General features: G+C 40.6%; 1 protein-coding gene across 3 annotated transcripts in view; it reads left to right on the forward strand.

Annotated features, from left to right (window-relative positions):
• The window catches only part of CTNNA1 (catenin alpha 1), a 176,839-nt gene that overhangs the window by 120,634 nt on the left and 35,248 nt on the right, over positions 1 to 20,957 (forward strand). For all 3 annotated transcript variants that reach the window (XM_012475556.3, XM_012475610.3, XM_012475682.3), the window contains 2 exons: positions 7,232 to 7,312; positions 8,531 to 8,683. In XM_012475556.3, the coding sequence (XP_012330979.1) occupies positions 7,232 to 7,312; positions 8,531 to 8,683 (234 nt within the window). The remainder of the gene's footprint in view (positions 1 to 7,231; positions 7,313 to 8,530; positions 8,684 to 20,957) is intronic.

The raw sequence follows: 20,957 nt of genomic DNA on the forward strand, positions 1-20,957 counted from the left end.
CCCAGAGAGCACAGCCCCTTCCAGGTCACAAGTCATCTTTCTCACCTGCCCACTCTGGATTCAAGAGGTTCAGGCTATGGAACCAAAGAAGACATGGAGTTTGCCTTAAAATTGGTAGAGTACAGAATTCCCATTGATGGAATTTTGTATTTTTTGGTCTTTATCTTTCTTTAGCTAAAAGGGCTAAATAGATGTACCTATTCTTTCTGAACGTTTTCTTGGTTTCACTGTGGAGCAGCTTTCTTCCGCAAACATACGCCTTGACTTAAAGTGGCAGTACTACTTCTGGAAGGTACTGTCCATATGATCTGTTTCAATTTTCACCGTTTTAGATGTTCATGATAAGGCAAAGGAGAAGTAAAATCTAACCCATCTCCTATCTGTAAATGGTTTTAAGCAAATTAAATGAGTCAAGCGGCAGGGCTTAGGTGGCTGTAGTTGTTTTGCATTCATCCACATGAGAGTTTGCTTTTGATACGTATTGCTGATTAGGGTGTTATTCCCCAACTCAGAGAAGCAGATGTACAGATAAATTCATGAAATTTTATATTCTTCTGTGGGAGGGAGGGTAGAGAGGGAACTTTATGCTAAAAAGGCAAATATTTCTTTCATCATACCCAACTCCAAGGATTGTGTCTGCCCTGCTACCAAAGTGTTGCCTAGAGGTGTTTTGAAGAAGCTTGGTAAAATAAATCTTGTTGCTGGCAGTCTCAATCCCTGTTTTTTTAAAAAAAAGATAGCCATTTTTAGGGTGGAGGCCCTAGATTTTATGGGTCTTATGTCCTCTGCTAAGAACCTTTTGAGGTTTTAACTGGTAACCACCTATAGCCAGACTTGTATTAGAGTAAGTGGGTTTCACTAACTTGTCTTTTTTGAAGTAGAAGTCCACATTAGACTACCAGAATCTGCATTTTTACCTGGATCCTTGTCTCCATTCCTGCCTTCTGTTGATTTTATTTTGTTTTTTGTTGTTGTTTTACACAAACAATGTCTTCCCTCTGTCACTCAGTCTGGAATACAGAGGCACGATAATAGCTCACTGTAACCTTGAACTCCTGTCTCAAGTGATCCTCCAGAGTAGCTAGGATTACAGGCACATGCCACCATATCCAGCTGATATAAAATTTTTTTTTTTTTGGTAGAGACGGGGTGGGGGTGGGGTCTCACTGTATTGCCTAGGCTGGTCTCAAGAGATCCTCTCGCCTTGGCCTCCCAAAGTTTCTGGGATTACAGGTGTTAACCACCGTGCCAACTGATTTTGATTTTTAAGGTCCTTTTGTAATCTTGTTAGTAAACACAATTGAGAAAGCAGTAGAAAGAGATTCTGGTTACACTAACAATGGTAAGCATTGTTTCTTTGGATGCACCTTATACATTTTGGGATATATCCTTCTAGTTTTGGAAACGTGCACTTCAGCAGTTGTTGCTATTGGGGAGGTTTCAGGGTCAGAATCCTGTGACAGCCTGCTTCTCTTGTATTCTGTGTCCAGGGCTAGATAATTCAGCAGGAAATCTTGGAGCAGTGCGTCTAAGTTGGACATTAGGTTACAAAAGATCTTCCATAGAGGTTTGGACAGATGAATGTTTATACTCTGAAGATCTTTTATTTTTCCTATTATAGACATCAAAACAAAAACAGAAGCAATCTTGATGTTTTTATGTATGTTTGTTTCTTTGTTTGTTTTTGAGGCAGGGTCTCTGTTGCCCAGGTTAGACTGCAGTGGCATGATCGTGGCTCACTGCAGCCTTGGCCTCCCAGCCTCCATTGATCCTCCCACCTTAGCTTCCCAAATAGCTGGGACTACAGGTGCATATCACCATGCCCGGCTAATTTTTTGTAGAGATGGGGTTTTGCCATGTTGCCCAGGCTGGTCTTGAACTCCTGGGCTCAGGGTATCTGCCTACTTCAGCCTCCCAAATTTTGAAGTGTTACTTAAAGCATAGACTAAAATTTTTATGGCAACCCCCCTTTTTAAATTATCTGCTAGTGGCTTCATTGTGTTCTTGTTTCCCCTTTACTCTCTGTGTGGCATGCTTCATCTTTTATTCTGAGATAAATACATAGTTAAGCTTGGGGTTGTCCTTTCTGAATTTCTCCTCTCTACATTTCTGAGTAGCTTTTGATGTAGATGTATTTCCTTTTGCCTACATAGATGGCCAAGGGGTATACAAAGCCATTTGCACAGGATAGAATTAAGAGGTAAGATACCCAGTCATACTTACTTGAAGAATCTTTCAATTTTAGTGGGCTGTCTGACCCAATTTTCTAAATTTAATGGGTTAGTTTGCATGTTTGTTGACTAGATGCTAGCATTTCTGGTTGATGATTGGAAACCATGATTTGAGAACCCTCTTAATAGGTTCTGGGCTGGAGGGGCAGTGACAAGTGATACGGCAAGCCAGCAAAACAAAACAAAACCAACATTGAATATGTGATGTCAATGCAAAGAATATTCATAAAATTTTAGCCCAAAGAGAACAAGATCACTTCTTACTCTCTAAGATTTATAGCAGCATGTCAGCATTCCATCTACAGTTGAGATGTTGATTCCTCCTTGTATTGCACATTGCTGAAAAGGGCTTCTTGAGGCTGGAGGGAGCAGTGAGGTAAGACTATCCTCCTTGAGAGCTGGCTCGTCTTAATGCTTGTTCCATTTGTCTCTATGTATGTCTGCAGTGTCTGTTCTGCTCTTGGTAATTTAAAGAGAGGGCACTCTTTGAAAAGAATTTAGGAATCTAGGGCTATGCAATCATTGTATTATATGATTGAGCTACTGTTGAGCTTTACATAAGGCTCCCAGCAACTCTTGTCACATGTTCAGCTTAGGCAGAGCCCACCAGCCATCTGTGGGCCAGATAGAACAACCAAGGTCAAATTGCTTCTCCTGTTACTGATTAAATGTATGTTGTATGACACTGTGTTGCCCAGCCCACACAGCAAGCCATTTAGCCTTACTCATGAAGACATTAATAGATGCTAGTTTCCATTAGTTTTCCAACATTTTTCTTAATATTCTCTTCAAAGTTCTCTTTCTTCTCAGAAACCTTGGTTGTGAGCCACAGCTTGGTTATCACTTCCTTTCTCAAGATCTTCACCTCTTGCTTTATTGAAGGTCTCTACTGTATGGATGACAGCCCAGTTCTCTTTTGTACCTGGAAGTGAAGATGCTACATGATTCTTTCCATTCTTTATTGTCTTGGGTAGAAGAAGTTTCAGATGCTCATTCTTATGTGGTTTTGTAAAATGCCATAATTCATTGGTTTTAAAAAAAAATTTGCTTAATTTTCTAATGGCTGGGGGAGGTATTTTATCTAACTAGTTAGGTCTTCCTGTTAAACTGATCAGACCTCCTTGTTTGTTAGCTTTTTAAATGTTAAGGGTTAAAACACTGTATTTCACCCTCCTCTACCCACCTCAGGCCTACTCTAGATTAAAATGAGGATAGAAAGCAGAGGTTTATTTGAAGTCTTTTATTTTAACTAGTGACAGGGAGGCAGGAGACTAATGACTTGCCACATAGATTACACATGAAGTCCTACGACTTTTAAACATGTGTCTGTCTAATTGGCCATTGGTTTTTCATTTCATTCATGTCCAATGGGAGATGAGTCAACAGGTAATTATCCTAAGGTATGATTTGAGAAGGTCTTTGAGAGGAAATATGAGATGGTGTGGGAGCATTCTGTGGGGACACTGAACTTGAACTTAGGGCTGAGATTGGCCAGTGGAAGCTTCCACAAGGAAATACTATCTCATCTGAATGATGAGTAGTTGTTGGAAGGAGGGGAGAAGAGTATTTTAGGTAGGCGAGATAGAGTACGACATGTCTGTAGAACAGAAATGTATGTGGACAGGTGAGCATGAAAGATGGCAGAGTGACCATAGGTCTATTAAAGTAATAGAAATGACCAGATTCCCCAGGAAGAATGTGTAGAATAAGAAGAAAAGAAAGCTTTTGGCAGAAGAGATTTTATGGATCTTTCAATTTAGAGCTTTTTTTCTCTCAGAAATACAGTGGAATGATATTTATTTTGTGCAGTCAGGTTGAGTAGCTTTTTTGTAGGTTCACCGGGAAACTTTTGCCTTTTCATTTAGGAACTAAAATGTGCCTTGAGATGCCACCAGCAATGCCAGGAGCATATTTCACCCTTCCAGGCTGACAAGGGTTGGAGTAAAGCTTCCTCACTACTTCCAATAATAGTTATACGCTACAGGGTTGCTTTTCCTAAGATTATGTTTGAGTAACTTAATTTTTATCCAGCTAAAGCTAGAAATAAAAAATCATAACTTTAATTTCCAAAGAAGTAGAATCTTGTTTTAAGATGAGCAAACTTTATACTTTCCTCAAGCTCAGTGTAAAGGTTTTGAGTATGTGTATGTGTACTCATCTCAATTACATTTTAAATGATTGGTACCCTAAACTTGCTATTTGGACTGTATTTTTCTAAAATGATGCTGTGATTTAAAAATGTTCTGTCTAGTATAACTTAAAGGGCTTAGTAAATAACTGCTCCTAAACTGCCCCCTTTCTGATTAATGAGGCATACACCTCTATTTCCTGCAATAACAAGAAAGACAAATCGATTTTTCGGTTAGTTTGACAAAGACAGAATTAACAGATTCATGATGTGGGTTGCACTGCATCTTAAAGTGAATTTTGCTAGGTGACTGTAATTGTCTGAAAAGTCAAGTTCAAGGATTTGGTTTTACATAACTTTAACAGTAAATCTTTTACTCAAATTAAGAAAATTCCTGGGCATTTCAGGTTGTAGGGGATTGGGCTTTCATGAAGTCTACGTGCTCAACCTTTGGGTTTCAGATTCTAAATATTTTCTAGAACAAGTCATCTTAGAAACACCAGAAAAACCTGGCTGGCTAGGAACAATGGTAAACTTTACAGGGTTTATTTAAATAAATCTTCTTGAAGAGAACACTTGAATGTCTTAAGGAATATGCGGAGACTTTTCCTGTTTAAAGCATTAATTATGAAGTCAGTTTGACTGTGATTCAGTTTCAGCTACCTTTGTCTTAGATCCTGGTATTTAGATCTTTATGTCAGTAAATAATTGCACGTCTCAAGCTGACTAATGTCAACAAGAAAGAGTCAAACTTGGTAGAATGCTTGAAGAAATATTCTGGGGCCTAGGCCCAAGGCACAGTCTCAAGAACATATTCCCAAAGTGGTTGAGTTATACCTTGATTTTTATACATTTTAGGAGGACGGAAATTATAGGTAGACATCAGTCAATACATGTAAGGTGTACATTCATTTGGTCCTGAAAACCTGGATAGTTTGAAAGGGTTGGAGGGGGGCTTCCGGGTCAGAGGTGGATTCAAAGATTTCTTGTGGTAGTCGATTGAAAGGATTAAGCTCTCCCTGAAGAGCTGAAGTCAGTACCTTTTACCAGATACTAAAAGGTGCCAGACTCTTAGTTAAATTTCTCCTAGATCAGGAAAAAAACCTAGATGGGAAGGAGATTCTCTACAGAATGTAGATTTTCACCAAAAGTGACCACTTTGCAGGGCCATTTCAAAATATTAATATTTGAATATATTTTGGGATAAAATAGTTGGATTTCTTTCAGGGCCTGCTATCTGTCATGTGATGCTATACTAGAGTCCAGTTGGAATTTGGTATTTTATTGCTACAAATAATCTGCTTTGTCAGTCTTAGATCCCTGTTTTAATGTTAGTGCTGGTCAGTTGTGCCTGAATTCCGAAGAGAGGAGAGTATAATGAGGCACGTCCAACCCCCTCCTTCCCATGACGGCCTACACTAGTTTTTCAAGTTTACTTTGGAATGCCCTGGCTGAGACGGGGGTCCTTTCAGTTGGTTGATTGACATTCATGGCCCTGAATAAATCAGTTTATTCCTGCAGGTAAAAGTCTTCCTATTTTGAATTAGTTTTTGTTGAGACCTCTTCCCCCACCGTCAATATTAATGGAATACTTAATTTTATTGGCAGTACAAGAGTGCTGGGAGGGAAAGGATAAGGAATGAGACTGTAACCAGATTTGATAGTAATCATACCAATTTTATTTATATTTCAACTCTTACTATTCCCTGTTGTCTCCTTTCTGCCCTTGCTAAATAACCTATATTCCTCAATATTTCTTCTCTTTTCTAATAGTCCATAGAGAAAAGAGTAGAGAGATAGATGGCATTTCCCCCAATTGACAGGTAAAGTGAATAACAAATGTACATTCAAGGCACTTAGTAAACAGTTCTCCCCATCCCTAACCATTCATCTGTTCTACTGGCTTATGTACTAAGAGCATACTCATACCAAAATGTCTTGAGGAATCCAAAGGGAGGACATAGGGCTAAATTCCTTTGTCTATTTGTATCTCTCCTGTGATTTACTGACATGTTTTTCAGAAAGAACCAAATACGTTTTGTGAAAACAAGCTTTAAATAAACTTTATAGTTTAACCTACATGATGGAGGTATTTCCAGGGACACAACAATCTCCACCTGGGTTTTAAAAAGCTTTTGTCCCTTTTCATTCAACTACTATCTGTTTTATTCCACTTGACTGCTTAGAATGTTGTCCTGGCAAATCTCGACTTAACCCCTTGACCTCTGAAAAAATACTGTTTTACATATCACTTCAGGAGTGGCTAGTAGGTTCTTTTCTGTGCAATATAACTGCATTAAAGCTTAGCCTGGGATTTTTTTTTTTAATGACTGAAGTAATACTACAAAGCATTATGATTTGAGCTGCATAATATACATTATTAGCTCTGACCTATCAGGTATATCTTAGTTTTTAAATTTGTTGTTTTACGTTATTTCAATGCCAGGTCCCATTTTTCACATCTTGACATTCTTCAAATCTCAGTTCATCAAAATCAGGTGTACCCTGTTCTTGCTGCAGTTCAAGGAGAGCTGCTTCATTAATAAAATTGGTGTATACTGAACCTTGGGTTAAAATATAAATTTAATTTTTAAAAGCCAAACTTAAAGCAGAGCTTTTTGTTTCTTGGCTTCTCTTATTTTTGGCAGAACTCCCTCAAGTCCAATCATCTGATAATGTGAAGCCTAAGAATTGTAGGGTTGAGTTTTATGAACAAAGCCACATATCCTCCCTCTGCTCCCCAGTATTTTCCATCTTTGGGTTTAAGAAGTTGTACTGTTTTTTCAGTGTTGATTTCAGCACAGATGTTTATAGGCTGTCATTAGGTGTCTTTGTAAATGAATAAAATTGCATCTCTTTTCCTTTTATCCAGGCTGGACGTAAAGAAAGAAGTGATGCACTCAATTCTGCAATAGATAAAATGACCAAGAAGACCAGGGACTTGCGTAGACAGGTAATCTGGATGAAAGTGCTGATTGTTTTTCTGAGTTCTCAATTTTGTAGTTTTGATTAGGATCAGATAATCTTGATCAAATTAATAAGCACTGGACTTATATTTTTTTTTTATTGAGAGAAAGGATGGATTTTCACAAGAAAATACCTATCTTTGTTTTCTTGCTAATATGCTTCTTAATGGCTCATCACATTTCACAAAGACAGAATAGTACAGTCTCACTGTGTTGGACTGAATAAGTTAGCTCTAGTGTGAAAGAGATGTATAGGTAGGAAAATAAATTTAAAATGACTTGGAGACCTGTGAAAATAACCCTGAAGGATCTTGTTGTGTTGGCTATGTACAATACAGACAGAAATTTCAGTTATTTATTTGACTTGCCTTATTCTCATTACACACTTGCAGTTCCCTTAGATCCTTGGTGAGGTGTTTCTACTTCCAAATATGGTAGGTATAGAGATATTTGAGGTGCAGAATTTTCTGAGTTAGTAAATAGAGAGTAAAAGAAATTGAGCCTTTTAATGATAAGTGACCCCATTAACATTTTGGAGTCAAATTGAGTTTTAGTCTTGAAAGAACTTAGGGTTGAATTCATAAAACAATGTATTAAGACTTAAGAAGTTGTAATATGGACAGTTTTTAAGAGTTAGTGGATAGATAGATGTTTTAGCTTATGTCTGATATAAAGCAAAATTAAAGACAGTATATATCTTTATTCAATTTCCTTTTAGTGAAGCAGTATCAGAAATGGTTATAAAGAGAAGCTTAAGTTTTAAAGTTCATAGTGTGTGAATCCTTTTAGATAACCCAGATAGCTCTTTTTTCTCTCTTCTCTTTTTATTTAGCCAATTAGGCTAATTATATATATTCCAAGGCTATGTGCCAATTCAACCCAGAGCTGCTTTCAGTTCAGTTTTTGTATTATTTAAGATGTAAGCCTTAGTTTTGTAATTCCCAAGAAAAAAGGATATTGTCTCAAAAGCTGAGATTCTGTTGCTGAAATGCTGTAACTGTAGTAATGTAAACCATTGTCTCCACGATCATGTTTCCTGTGGTGCAGATTACATAACTGCATGGCTTACCTGAGGGGTCCTCATGGAAGTGCAGCCAGTCTACCATAAGCTTCATTAGATTTAAGTGTACAAGAGAATAAAAAGCAATCTATTTAATACCTTTTTGGTGGAAATAAAATAAAATTTTTTACAATTTAATTATCAGCTCCGCAAAGCTGTCATGGACCATGTTTCAGATTCTTTTCTGGAAACCAATGTTCCACTTTTGGTATTGATTGAAGCTGCAAAGAATGGAAATGAGAAAGAAGTTAAGGAGTATGCCCAAGTTTTTCGTGAACATGCCAACAAGTTGATTGAGGTAAGTGAATTAGCAGTTTTATTGACTGTAGGTAACTTGGTGAAGTGTGGTCAGTTTTAATCATGTTATTTAATTAGCCCTATTTAATTAGACTAGACTCAGAGCTGTCTTGTTATAAAAGTGGAGAAACTGAGCCCTGACATGTGGCTAATCAGTTATATTTGCATGGTAGAAATCTGTATGTAAGTGGTTGGTTTGTAGGGTGGCAAGAAGAAAGAGTGAATTGTGATGTAATTCCAAGGTAAGTTAGGCTTACTCCTCCTTTTGCTAACTGAAATTCTGTTGTTTAATTTATCCATTACTGCTGTATTTTGGAAATGGGATACAAAATAAGCATATATTCAAGTTACTTGATTTTGTAATCTTAATGCAGAACATACTTGGTAAAGATATTCCATAGACCATTTGGTAAGCTGGTCATTGTGTAAAAACAGAAAATGAGACTTTATGTAAAATGTGTGTCTGATACTTTTGGAATATTATAGTGATATTAGGCTATGTTTTGTTTCGTTTTTGTTGGTTTGTTTGTTTTGAGACGCAGTCTTGCTCTGTTGCCCAGGCTGGAGTGCAGTGGTGTGATCTCGGCTCACTGTAATCTCTACCTCCCGGGTTCAAGTGATTCTCCTGCCTCAGCCTCCTGAGTAGCTGGTGCCCACCACCATGCTCGTCTCTTTTTTAAGAAGAGACAGGGTTTCACCATGTTAGCCAGGCTGGTCTCAAACTCCTGACCTCAAGTGATCTGCCTGCCTCGGCCTCCAGAAGCTTTAGGATTATAGACATGAGCCACTGTGCCCAGCTAGGCCATGTTAATACCGTGAAAATATTCCAAGGAAAGCATCAGTAATCACATCGTGCATTACTAATTTTACATAGTTTTCTTTGAACATTAACTTTAGTGTTATTCTGACCTGAATTCATTATGTACAGAATACACAGGTCAGTCTGCTATTCAAGTTAATGATTCTGGCATTTGGAACTAAAATTAGAAGACTTTCATTTTGTGTCTCCGTTAAGCATAATCTTCTTCACAATAGTCACATGACAGCATGAGGTATAACCTCCAGATACACAAAGATGGCATTCAGGAAGCCAGTCTCCTGTAAGTAGCATATGTATTAGAAAGTTTGTCCACCTGGTAGGAAGCAAGGATGCTGGCAGCCCAAGGCCTTGGGTACCAGCACGGCGAAGGGCTCAGTGTGGCAGCTGAAGAGAGGGCAGTCCTTGTCTGTGCTGGAACACCCTTTATTAGGGCCAGCTGCATCATCCTCAGCCTCTCCAGCCTAAAAGAGCTGACACTTGCTTGGCACCTACTGTGTATCAGCAAGGACAGTGTACTTCCCACAGCATTTCTCAGGTAAGGAAACAGGCTTAGAGAGGTTAAGTAAGTTGCCTAAGTTTGTCTGGCTTACCTCCCTCCAATAATGAGCACCGTGCACTCAAGCTCACTGGCTTGATGAACAGCCTAACACCCACTGAAGCATTGAGTGGGCCGGGAGGTATTGGAGACCTTGCTCTAGGAGCTTTTCCCAAGCTTATATATTTTTATTTCATTTAATTCTGAACACCACTAACCACAGGTCCCCTAGAATTGAGAGTTTGGTGTTTTCCATCACAGCTCAGTTCTGACCCCTTTCTAACCTTTCTTCTCTCCACACCCCCACACATATTAACTATGCATTAAATAACACATGGCTTTTCATTGCTTGAGGCATAACCATAGGCTTTGTAGTCCTATTCTGCAAACAGTTAAATTACATTTATGGTAATAGAGACACTAGGATGTATAATTGCATATGTCCATGAAAAGGAAATGAATTTTTAAAGTGTTATAGAAGCCCCAAATTCCTGACTTATGACAGAACTTATTCTTCAATGACAAGGCTTCTCCTCCCCTACCATATTTGTATTACAGTGAAACACTTTGAACTAGTCAGAGACTTGTTTTAAGCAAAGGTGAAATATTTCATTGTGAGTGTTTTGTTAATTTCTTGACTGCTTTATTTCTTCTTGTCCTCTCCTAACTGGATTAAATGTCTATAGGCTAACTTTGGTTTTAAGGGCCATTTGCCATTTTCCCTGGGGTGTAAGGGAAGTAAGAGTGTTATATGAAAGCTGAGCAGGGGTGATGGCGATTAGCCTCTGACAAGAAAGGAGGGGTTCAGACACTGCAGCCACTGAGAAGTCTGCCAGATGTGTTTGGGTTGAGTGCTTCTCCTAAAATACCGTAGTACGTTCTGATGCTAACCACCAGAAGTTAGTGCAGACCCCAGAGGTTAAGGGCATGGTCCCCAATAAGATTACCCTCACTTCACATGCCAGCTGCAAGTTCCAGGGTCCCCAGGCCACCTGTACTTCTGACCAGTTGTGTACAAATCTAAGGGGTTCCTATGACCCACCTCAGGTTCAGTAATTCAGTAGAACAACTCATCAAATGTTTTATTAGAAAGGATACTAATCAGGACTAGCCAAATGAAGAGACACATAGGATGGAGTCTGGGAAGGTCTCAAATCCAGAGCTTCTATGCCCCTTCCCAGTGAAATTAAGGCACATCATCTTCTTGTCACATTGATGTTTTTACCGACCAGAAGTGCTGCTGAGTTTCAGTGTTCAGAGTTTTTATTGGGATTTCATTACGTAGGCATGATGAGCGAATAATGATATGATTGAACTCTATCTCCAGTCCCTTTCCCTCAAAGCCCCAGTCCTCTAATCACATAGTTGGCCCCCTATCCTGATGAATCTCCTTGGCATAAACTATCAGGGGCTTGCCATGCATGAACAACAGACATTCTTCCATTACTACTGAAATTCCAAAGATTCAGAGGTTTCCTCATAGGAATCCAGCACAAAGACCAGACCAGACAAATTATGTAATGCATAATACCTCCCCATCTTAAAGGTATGTGGAATGCATGATTTTTAGGTAGCTTGACTATACAGGCAAGCTTAGCATGCTACAGAGTCATAAACACCACATGGAAGAGGCAAAGCAGGGCAGGTTTGTTTCTGCAGCTTTACGTAGATCCTTTTTATGGTCATTACTCAGTGATTTACCACTTGTCTCATCGGGTACTATTTGCTTTGAGCATTCCTTTTCCCTGGAGATTCTTTTTCTGGGTCAGGTTTTTTCTTCTCCCAGGGAATCTGATCACATCTCTTCACACCAGAGTGAGTGGTCCTTTCTCATAGAATCATAGATTCTTACTCTGCTGTGTAAATCCCTTTCTCTTGTAATCTTTATTGTCATTTAGTCTTTCTTGGATCCCTCAGCAGTGGGAAACTCTCCCTCCAGAGACAGTATATTTAATGATAGATTCTCTGGCTGTTAGGAGAGGGGAGCCACAGTTTCCTTTTTTTGGAATCTCTCCTGTCCATGTTCTTATTGCTTACATATGTGAATTAGAGGTACTTTAAACAAGATAAATGGCCGGGTACAGTGGCTCACACCTGTAATCCTAGCACTTTGAGAGGCCGAGGCAGACAGATCACTTGAGGTCAGGAGTTTGAGACCAGCCTGGCCAACATGGTGAAACCCGTCTGTACCAAAAATACCAAAATTAGCTGGGCAGGATGGCAGGTACCTATAATCCCAGCTACTCAGGAGGCTGAGGCAGGAGAATCACTTGAACCCAGGAGGCGGAGGATGCAGTGAGCCGAGATCACGCCATTGCACTCCAGCCTTGGCAACAGAGCGAGACTCCATCTCAAACAAAAAAAGAAACATACATGAAAGGAAAATAAATCTCGGGACCCCAGAATCACTAAGCTAAAGGGAAAAGTTAGTCTGGAAACTGCTTAAGGCACACCTGCCTACCATTCTACTCAAGGTCATTCCTCTGCTCACCTAGAAAAATGCATATCTGATTGATTGCTTCATTTGGAAAGGTGAATCAGAAACTCAAAAGAATGCAACTGTTTGTTTCTTATCTATCTATGACCTGGAAGCCCCCTCTCCACTTCAGGTTGTCCAGCCTTTCAGGCAGAACCGGTGTACATCTTACATATATTGATTGATGTCTCATGATTCCCTAAAATGTATAAAACCAAGCCCCAACCACCTTGGGCACAGGACCTCCTAAGCCTGTGTGACAGGCACGTCCTTAACCTTGGCAAAGTAAACTTTCTAAATTGACTGAGACCTGTCTCAGATATTTTGGGTTAACACATACTTGCATATTTTCAAGATATGGTATAGAAAAGAATATAAAATAGCTTAGTTTTTTTGTTTTTAATTTTTTGAGACAGAGTCTTGGTCTGTCAACCAAGGCTGCAATCTGCAATGCAGTGGCATGATCTTGGCTCGCTGCAACCTCTACCTCCTGGGTTTAAGCAATTTTCGTGCCTCAGCCTCCCAAGTTGCTAGGATTACAGGTGCCTGCTACCATGCCCAGCTAATTTCTTTCTTTTTTTTTTTTTTTGAGATGGAGTTTCGCTCTTGTTACCCAGGCTAGAGTGCAATGGCGCAATCTCGGCTCACCGCAACCTCCGCCTCCTGGGTTCAGGCAGTTCTCCTGCCTCAGCCTCCTGAGTAGCTGGGATTACAGGCACGTGCCACCATGCCCAGCTAATTTTTTGTATTTTTAGTAGAGACGGGGTTTCACCATGTTGACCAGGATGGTCTCGATCTCTTGACCTCGTGATCCACCCTCCTCGGCCTCCCAAAGTGCTGGGATTACAGGCGTGAGCCACCTGGGCGCCTGGCCAATTTCTATATTTTTAGTAGAGATAGGGTTTCACCATGTTGGTCAGGCTCAGGTTGAGCTCTCAATCTTGGTCAAGTTATTCGCCTGCCTCGGCCTTCTAGAGTGCTGGGATTGAAGGTGTGAGCCACTATGTCCGCGCCAGTAACAGTTTTTAATATTGATTACATGTTGACATAATTTGTGGTGCCTTTTTTTCCTTTTTTTTTTTTTCCCAGACAGAGTTTCACTCTTCTTCCCCAGACTGGAGTGCAATGGTTTGATCTTGGCTCAGTGCAATCTCCGCCTCCTGGATTCAAGCAATTCTGCCTCAGCCTCCCAAGTAGCTGGGATTACAGGCATGCACCACCACACCAGGCTAATTTTTTTTTTTTTTTTTTTTTTTATTTATTTATTTATGTATTTATTTTAGTAGAGGCAGGATTTCACCATGTTGATCAGGCTGGTCTCGAACTCCTGACCTCAGGTGATCCACCGCCTTGGCCTCCCAGAGTACTGGGATTACAGGCATGTGCCACTGTGCCCGGCCCACCTTTTTTGCGTTTTGAATGTAGCTACTAAAAAATTTGAAAATTTAGGACTGGATGCAGTGGCTCAAGCCTGAAATCCTAGCACTTTGGAAGGCCGAGGCAGGCAGATCATGAGGTCAGGAGATTGAGCATCCTGGCCAACATGGTTAAACCCTGTCTCAACTAAAATACCAAAAAAAAAAAAAAAAAAATTAGCCAGGCATGATGTTATGGGCCTGTAGTCCCTGCTACTTGGGAGGCTAAGGCAGGAGAATAGCTTGATCCCAAGAGGCAGAGGTTGCAGTGAGCCAAGATTGCACCACTGCACCTGAGCCTGGGCAACAGAGTGAGACTTCGTTTCAAAAAAAAAAAAAAATCAGGACGGGTGCGGTGGCTCACGCCTGTAATCCCAACACTTTGGGAGGCCAAGGCAGGTGGATTACCTGACGTTAGGAGTTCAAGACCTGCCTGGCCAACATGGTGAAACCCCATCTCTACTAAGAATGCAATTAGCTAGACAAGGTGGCAGGCACCTAATAATCGCAACTACTCGGGAGGCTGAGGCAGGAGAATCCCTTGAACCCGTGAGGCAGAAATTACAGTGACCCAAGATAGCACCATTGCACTCCAGTCTAGGCGACAGAGAGGGACTCCATCTCAAAAAAAAATTCAGAATTCTTCTGTGGCTCTTGGACTTTTGTTGGGTAGCATTGATCTAGATGCTTTCCCTTTTCAGGGGCTCATTTTGTCCCAGTTCTCTTGTGAATGCCCTCCACTCAAGTGTCATCCCTCACAGAATACCTGCTCCAGGGTCCAAGGATGAGGGTAGAGCAGCAGAGACTGCCCAGTGTATCCCAGGATGCCTTCAGCCTTTTGGGCAGCAGCCTCACCCTGTGATGCCCATTGAGCTCACAGTTAGTCAGAGTCCCTAGGCTTTCCCTACATAGGTGCTGCTGCTCAGTGTCGTCATGTTCCTTCCTATCAGTGTGGATGTGGGTGGGTGTTTGGCTCTAAGTATGGTTTTGAAGCTTACCTAGTATTAACTTCTTATATTCCATCTCATGTTCTGTCCTATCAGGATTGCTGCTGCATTGTTTTATATGTTATTGGCTGTCCCCTTCCATTTGTGTCCTTTCTTTATATATATATACGTGTGTGTGTGTGTGTGTGTGTGTGTGTGTGTATGTATGTATATATATATCCTTTCTCCCTTTATCCAACCTGATGTTTTATTTTTATTTTATTATTATTATTTTTGAGCTAGAGTCTTGTTCTGTTGCCTCAGCCTCATGAGTACCTGGGATTATAGGTGCCCGCCACCATGCCCAGCTAATTTTTGTAGTTTCTGGTAGAGACGGGGTTTTGCCACATTGGCCAGGCTGGTCTTGAACTCCCGTCCTCAGGTGATCCACCTGCCTCAGCGTCCCGTAGTGCTGAAATTATAGGTGTGAGCCACTGTGCCCAGCCTCTAATGTTTTAAAAATGTTGCCTAAGACTAGGCATAAGATAGAGTCTTTACATTTTTTTCCATGTTTTTGAGACAAGGTCTCACTCTGTCACCCAGGCCAATGTGCAGTGGCACAGTCACAGCTCACTGAAGCCTTGACCTCCCAGGCTCAGATGATCCTCCCACCTCTGCCTCCTGAGTGGCTGGGACCATAGGTGCACCACCTTCCTTGCTAATTTTTTGCTTTTTTTTTTTTTTTTTTTTTGTGTGTGTGTGTAGAGATGGGGTTTTGCCATGTTCAGGGTGTTCTCAAACTAAAGTGATCCTCTCACCTTTGCCTCCCAGTGCTGGGATTACAAGTGTGAGCTACCGTGTCTGGTCTACTTTATTTCTTTGGCCACCTCCCTAGTCCACACTACCATCTCTCGCTGGGCTTCTGTAGCAGCCTTCTAATTTATTAATATTATTATTATTATTTTCTTACACTAATCCTGTCCCTCCTCTGACCCACCCATCCTATGGCTTCTAGGTAAGCTTGGGATAATATTCAAAAATCCAGATCTTCAACCATGGCCCATAAGTATGCCTGCCTACAACTGCCCTTAGTCCTGGGTCTCCCTTGATGAATGGCTTCTGCCATAGTTGACTAGTTCTTCATCTCTGACCATACCTCAACATGTCACCACCTGTGCCCTCTACCCAAATGTCACTTCTGCAGAGACTTTCCTGGAACCGTCATCCCCTCCATTACATCCTCCAGCAGTCATTTTTTTTCATCCTGTCACAGTTGTATGTCCTTTGTAGTGCTTCTTACTCTCTGAAACTATTGGATTTATTTTCTTATTTGTCTGGCCCCCACCTCATACTCCAAAAGAATGTAAGTTATCTGAGGACATGGGTTAAGAATAGCACCTAGAACATAGTAGGTGTTCAACAACTACTAAATGAGGGAAGCTGTTGGTTCTTTTTTTTTTTTTTTTTTTTTTTTTTTTTTTTTGCGCGAGAGACAGAGTTTCGCTCTTGTTGCCCTAGCTGGAGTACAGTGGCGTGATGTCGGCTCACTGCAACCTCTGCCTCCCAGGTTCAAGTGATTCTCCTGCCTCAGCCTCTCAAGTTGCTGGGATTACAGGCATGCGCCACCATCCTGAGCTAATTTTTTGTATTTTTGTTAGAGACAGGATTTCTCCATGTTGGTCAGGCTGGTGTCGAATTCCTCACCTCAGTTGATCCACCCGCCTCTGCCTCCCAAAGTGCTGGGATTACAGGCGTGAGCCACCACGCCCGGCTGCTATTGGTTCTTAAAGTTAATAGAGTTGCCCAGATGCTCAACGTTCAAATTCCTGGGCTACCACCTACCCCACTCCCCGAGATTCTGATTCAGTGGGCTGAAGACTATACTTTAGAAATGCAGAGCTCTGGCTGGGCAGGATGGTTCACTCCTATAATCCCAACACTTTAGAAGGCCGAGGTGGGTGGAACACAAGGTCAAGAGATCGAGACCATCCTGGCCAACATGGTGAAACCACATCTCTACTTAAAATTTGTTGGGTGTGGGTGGCACGCACCTGTAGTCCCTACTCAAGAGGCTGAGGCAGGAGAATCACTTGAACCTGGGAGGCGGAGGTTGCAGTGAGCCGAGATTGCACTACTGCACTCCAGCCTGGTGACAGAACGAGACTCTGTTTTCAAAAAAAAAAAAGAAATGCAGAGCTCTGCATTATGAGTAATCGTCTGTGTTAGTGAACTTTGTCTTTTTCTGAAGTGTCTGTAATATTTGCACAAAAGAGCATCGTAATGCATCATACATACACAGTGCATACGAGACGGATGAACTGTGAAAACTTGTGGGATATGGAGATGATGGGAAAAATTTGGAGTATTTTTTGAAAAGGTTAACTGTCATTGATTTGAGCAGTTTTTTGGGGGATGGCACTAGCTAGAATGAAGCTTTCAAAAAACCTATAGCAAACTTTCTGCAGTTGAGGGAGAAGAAAATTGTAATAAGATTATTATAACAAGTATTTATAGATTTATTAGTATGTCCTGATCACTGTTCTGGACACTAGGAATATAGTAGTGAATACAACAAAAATCCCTACTCACATGAAGATTATCTTCTACTACTAAATATGTATTTTATATAGTGTATACGTTTTTTACAATGTAGTAGAAATTGTACTGAGGTGATAGGTGAAAGTTGTCCATTTTATCAGCGTTTGAAATGGAAGCTGAACAAAAGCTGTTATTTCAATAGCCTTTTAATAAATAACCAAAATAAATTTGGGACAGATGTGTTGACCCTTGCTAACTTGGTTTTTGGAAATCTTATATGTTGCTTTAATAGAATACTTTTCTTCCAGACCAAATAAAATAGTATAAAAAGGTTATGCTTTAATTTGTAATATCACATAAGGTTGCTTTAAATGTATGAATAGTTCCTGAGTAGTATTAGGGATAACACCCACTTAGAAGTGGAGTTTTATGGTGCCTTGTGTATATATCACATTATGGAAATAGAAGATTCGTTTCAAGAATAAAAACCACATATTGACTATTGAGATTTTATCAACAGAAGTAAATTTCTCTAGTTCCTCTGTGTATACACAGTGTCAGGGAGTCTGTGTGGTGCTGGCTGCCTATTGGATCTTTATAATTTTTTGAGATATAGGTCTTGCTTTTTTGCCCAGGCTGGTCTCGAAGGCTCCCAAGTAGCTAACACTACAGGTGCACATCACTGTGCCCAGTTCTGGGTCCTTATTTAAATAAGAATCTTTTGTGATTTTACTTAAAAGCAAATAGTAGAATATTTGCTATGAGACCTCTCTTAACTTAATTATTTTGTGAGGATCTGGCTAGGACCTGTGACTGCCTCATACTGCACTGGTCAGTGGAATCTGGTAACTCCCTGCCTGGTATCGAAGCCACTTCTTTTGTGTAAAGGGTGCATAGATGTTGTGTATTCTCAAGGCCAGTGAGTAGGGGGAGCAGGAGCTGAGGGCCGGTATTGGTGGGCTAGGTGGTTCTTCCCTTTACCATTTTCTTCTGTTCTGGAGTGTAGCATAGCACTGAGGGCATTTTGTTCATCTGTTTATAAAAAAACATGGCCTTGCTTCAAGGAAAGGATAACACCTTTTATACTCACCTCTTTCTCTCCTATCATGTTAATGATTTCTTTATGTTGTTCTTCAATTTAAAGTGTACTGAAGTGAAGAATTTATTTGCTGTCAGAAATATTAAGCTTTTTGTCAGTAATGCAGTACCCATGTGTCCTTTTTAATTGCTTCATTCCTTGCCCACCTCCTTTGGCTGTGAGCAGCTTAAACAGCTAAAGAGTATTGTTTTTCCTTTTAACAGCTAAAGAGTATTGTTTTTCCTTTTATTTTGCTCTCTTCTGAGTACATTTTCAATTTTGTGAATTGAGAGGGTGGCATGGGGAAAATGCCATTAATGAAATCCTGTGTATAAAAATTATATATTATTCATGTGATATACACAACTGATCGTGTTTCATCCTTTCCTCTCTGCTAACAGTAACTTCAGTCCAAAATCCTTTCCCTTCAGCTCCAGACCTTGTATTTAAAATGTGGCTCTTATTATAATGAATTTGCTACAATAAGATTATATTCCATGCACTACCTTATGAATTAAGAACCAAAAAGTGAATGTAACTGGCTTTGGAGCTGTTACCTATACCTCTGCCCCCTCCACCACCCACCTCCTGACACACACAGTATTTCCTGTTAGCTGGGACTTCATAAGGTATGCCCTTATTGGTTTGTAATGTATATTTTAACTGCATATTGAATGATCTGCATTCTAAGCTTTATTCTGTAGTATTCTGATAATGTGTGGTAGCGTGGCCTTGAAAAGGCTCTGTAAGGAGCGTTTGAATTAAGCACTGACCTTATATGACTACCTGTGACATCTTGGGTATTTTCTCAGTGCTTCTGTATGATGCTGTAGGCTGATATTCTGGCAGAAAGCAAATTTTAAATGAAGCTTCAGTTTTCTCAGATTATGGAATGTTTTCATAAGAGAAGTTAGATGTCCTTGGAGAGAATGCTGACGTTGGATTCCAGAAGAATTCTAAGCATACTGAGCTTGATTTTCTCATATTTTCAAGGGTCTGTAAGTTTAGACTCTTACTTTTGTTTCAGACAAAATTGTCTTACATGTACTATTTTTAACACTTCAACCAAAAATAAGCTTTTTGGGCTGAATTTAACCACCTTGTCAAATTCTGGGATGATCAAGCAAAGGCAGTTGGGTGAACCGTGTTCTCAAGGGGTTATCAGGATTCTTCTTTTCTCTTGAAGCACTGGTAGGCATGACCAAAGAAGCACTCTGCCCAACCTTTGCTCTGTTCCAGAAAAGAGATACAGCTTTTGATACAGCTTGAGTATTTGTCCCTGCCCAAATCTTATGTTAAATTGTGATCTCCAGTGCTAGATGCGGGACCTGGTGGGAAGTGTTTGAATCAAGGGGGTGGATCTGTTGTAGCCAGTACTGTTTTGTGATAGTGATGAGCTCTCATGAGATCTGGTCATTTAAAAGTGTGTGGCATCCCACCCCTCTGCTCGTATTCTTACTATGTGATATGTCTCCTCCCACCTTTGCTTTGCACCATGATTGGAAACTTCCTGAGGCCTCCTAAGAAGCAAGTGCTACTATGCTTCCTGTACTGCCTGCAGAACTACAGGTGTGTGCCACCACACCAACTTTTTTTTTTCGGGGGGGTGGGTAGAGACAGGGTTTCACCATCAAGATCAAGAAAATAGTAGACAGTTGTTTATTAAACTTGCCATGCTCGAGTTTGGATTTTGGACTGAACTTACTGGTAGCAGCGGTCAAAAGATGAAACACAATTGGTTGTGTAGTTCTGCTCTTTAGAATGAAGGAAATACGACCATTTACTCATGGGAAATAAGCTCATCCTAAACATATTCAAAAAGAATTCTTACGTGGATCTTTTATATTAATATGAGACATTGCATGATTAAATAGGGTCCACAACATTTTAATAATAAATATTGTGACAGATTCCATATGATTTTTATTTCTTGTAAGTGCCCCCCATGAAGAAAGTCTAGGTTCTAACATGAATTGCCACTGAGATGTGAGTCAAAACAGCTATGATCTGGTGAGGAACTAACTCTGTGGCCTTCAGCTTCCCAGTGACAATGTTGGGAGTACCGAGGACTCAGGGCATTCATGATCATTACTGACATGTGGATGCATCTTTACCATTACACTTTATTCTCTCTCTCTTTCTTTTTTTTTTTTTTTTGAGACGGAGTTTTGCTCTTGATACCCAGGCTGGAGTGCAATGGCGCGATCTCGGCTCACCGCAACCTCCGCCTCCTGGGTTCAGGCAATTCTCCTGCCTCAGCCTCCTGAGTAGCTGGGATTACAGACACGCACCACCGTGCCCAGCTAATTTTTTGTATTAGTAGAGACGGGGTTTCACCATGTTGACCAGGATGGTCTCGATCTCTCGACCTCGTGATCCACCCGCCTCGGCCTCCCAAAGTGCTGGGATTACAGGCTTGAGCCACCACGCCCGGCCTCTCTCTCTCTTTCTTAAGAGAACCCTCTGCTTCTACCCCCCCTTCTTTAT

This window comes from Aotus nancymaae, unplaced genomic scaffold, assembly GCF_030222135.1.
Source record: "Aotus nancymaae isolate 86718 unplaced genomic scaffold, 86718_ANA_hifiasm-v0.15.2.pri h1tg000064l_1, whole genome shotgun sequence".
In the NCBI taxonomy this organism is placed as follows: domain Eukaryota; kingdom Metazoa; phylum Chordata; class Mammalia; order Primates; family Aotidae; genus Aotus; species Aotus nancymaae.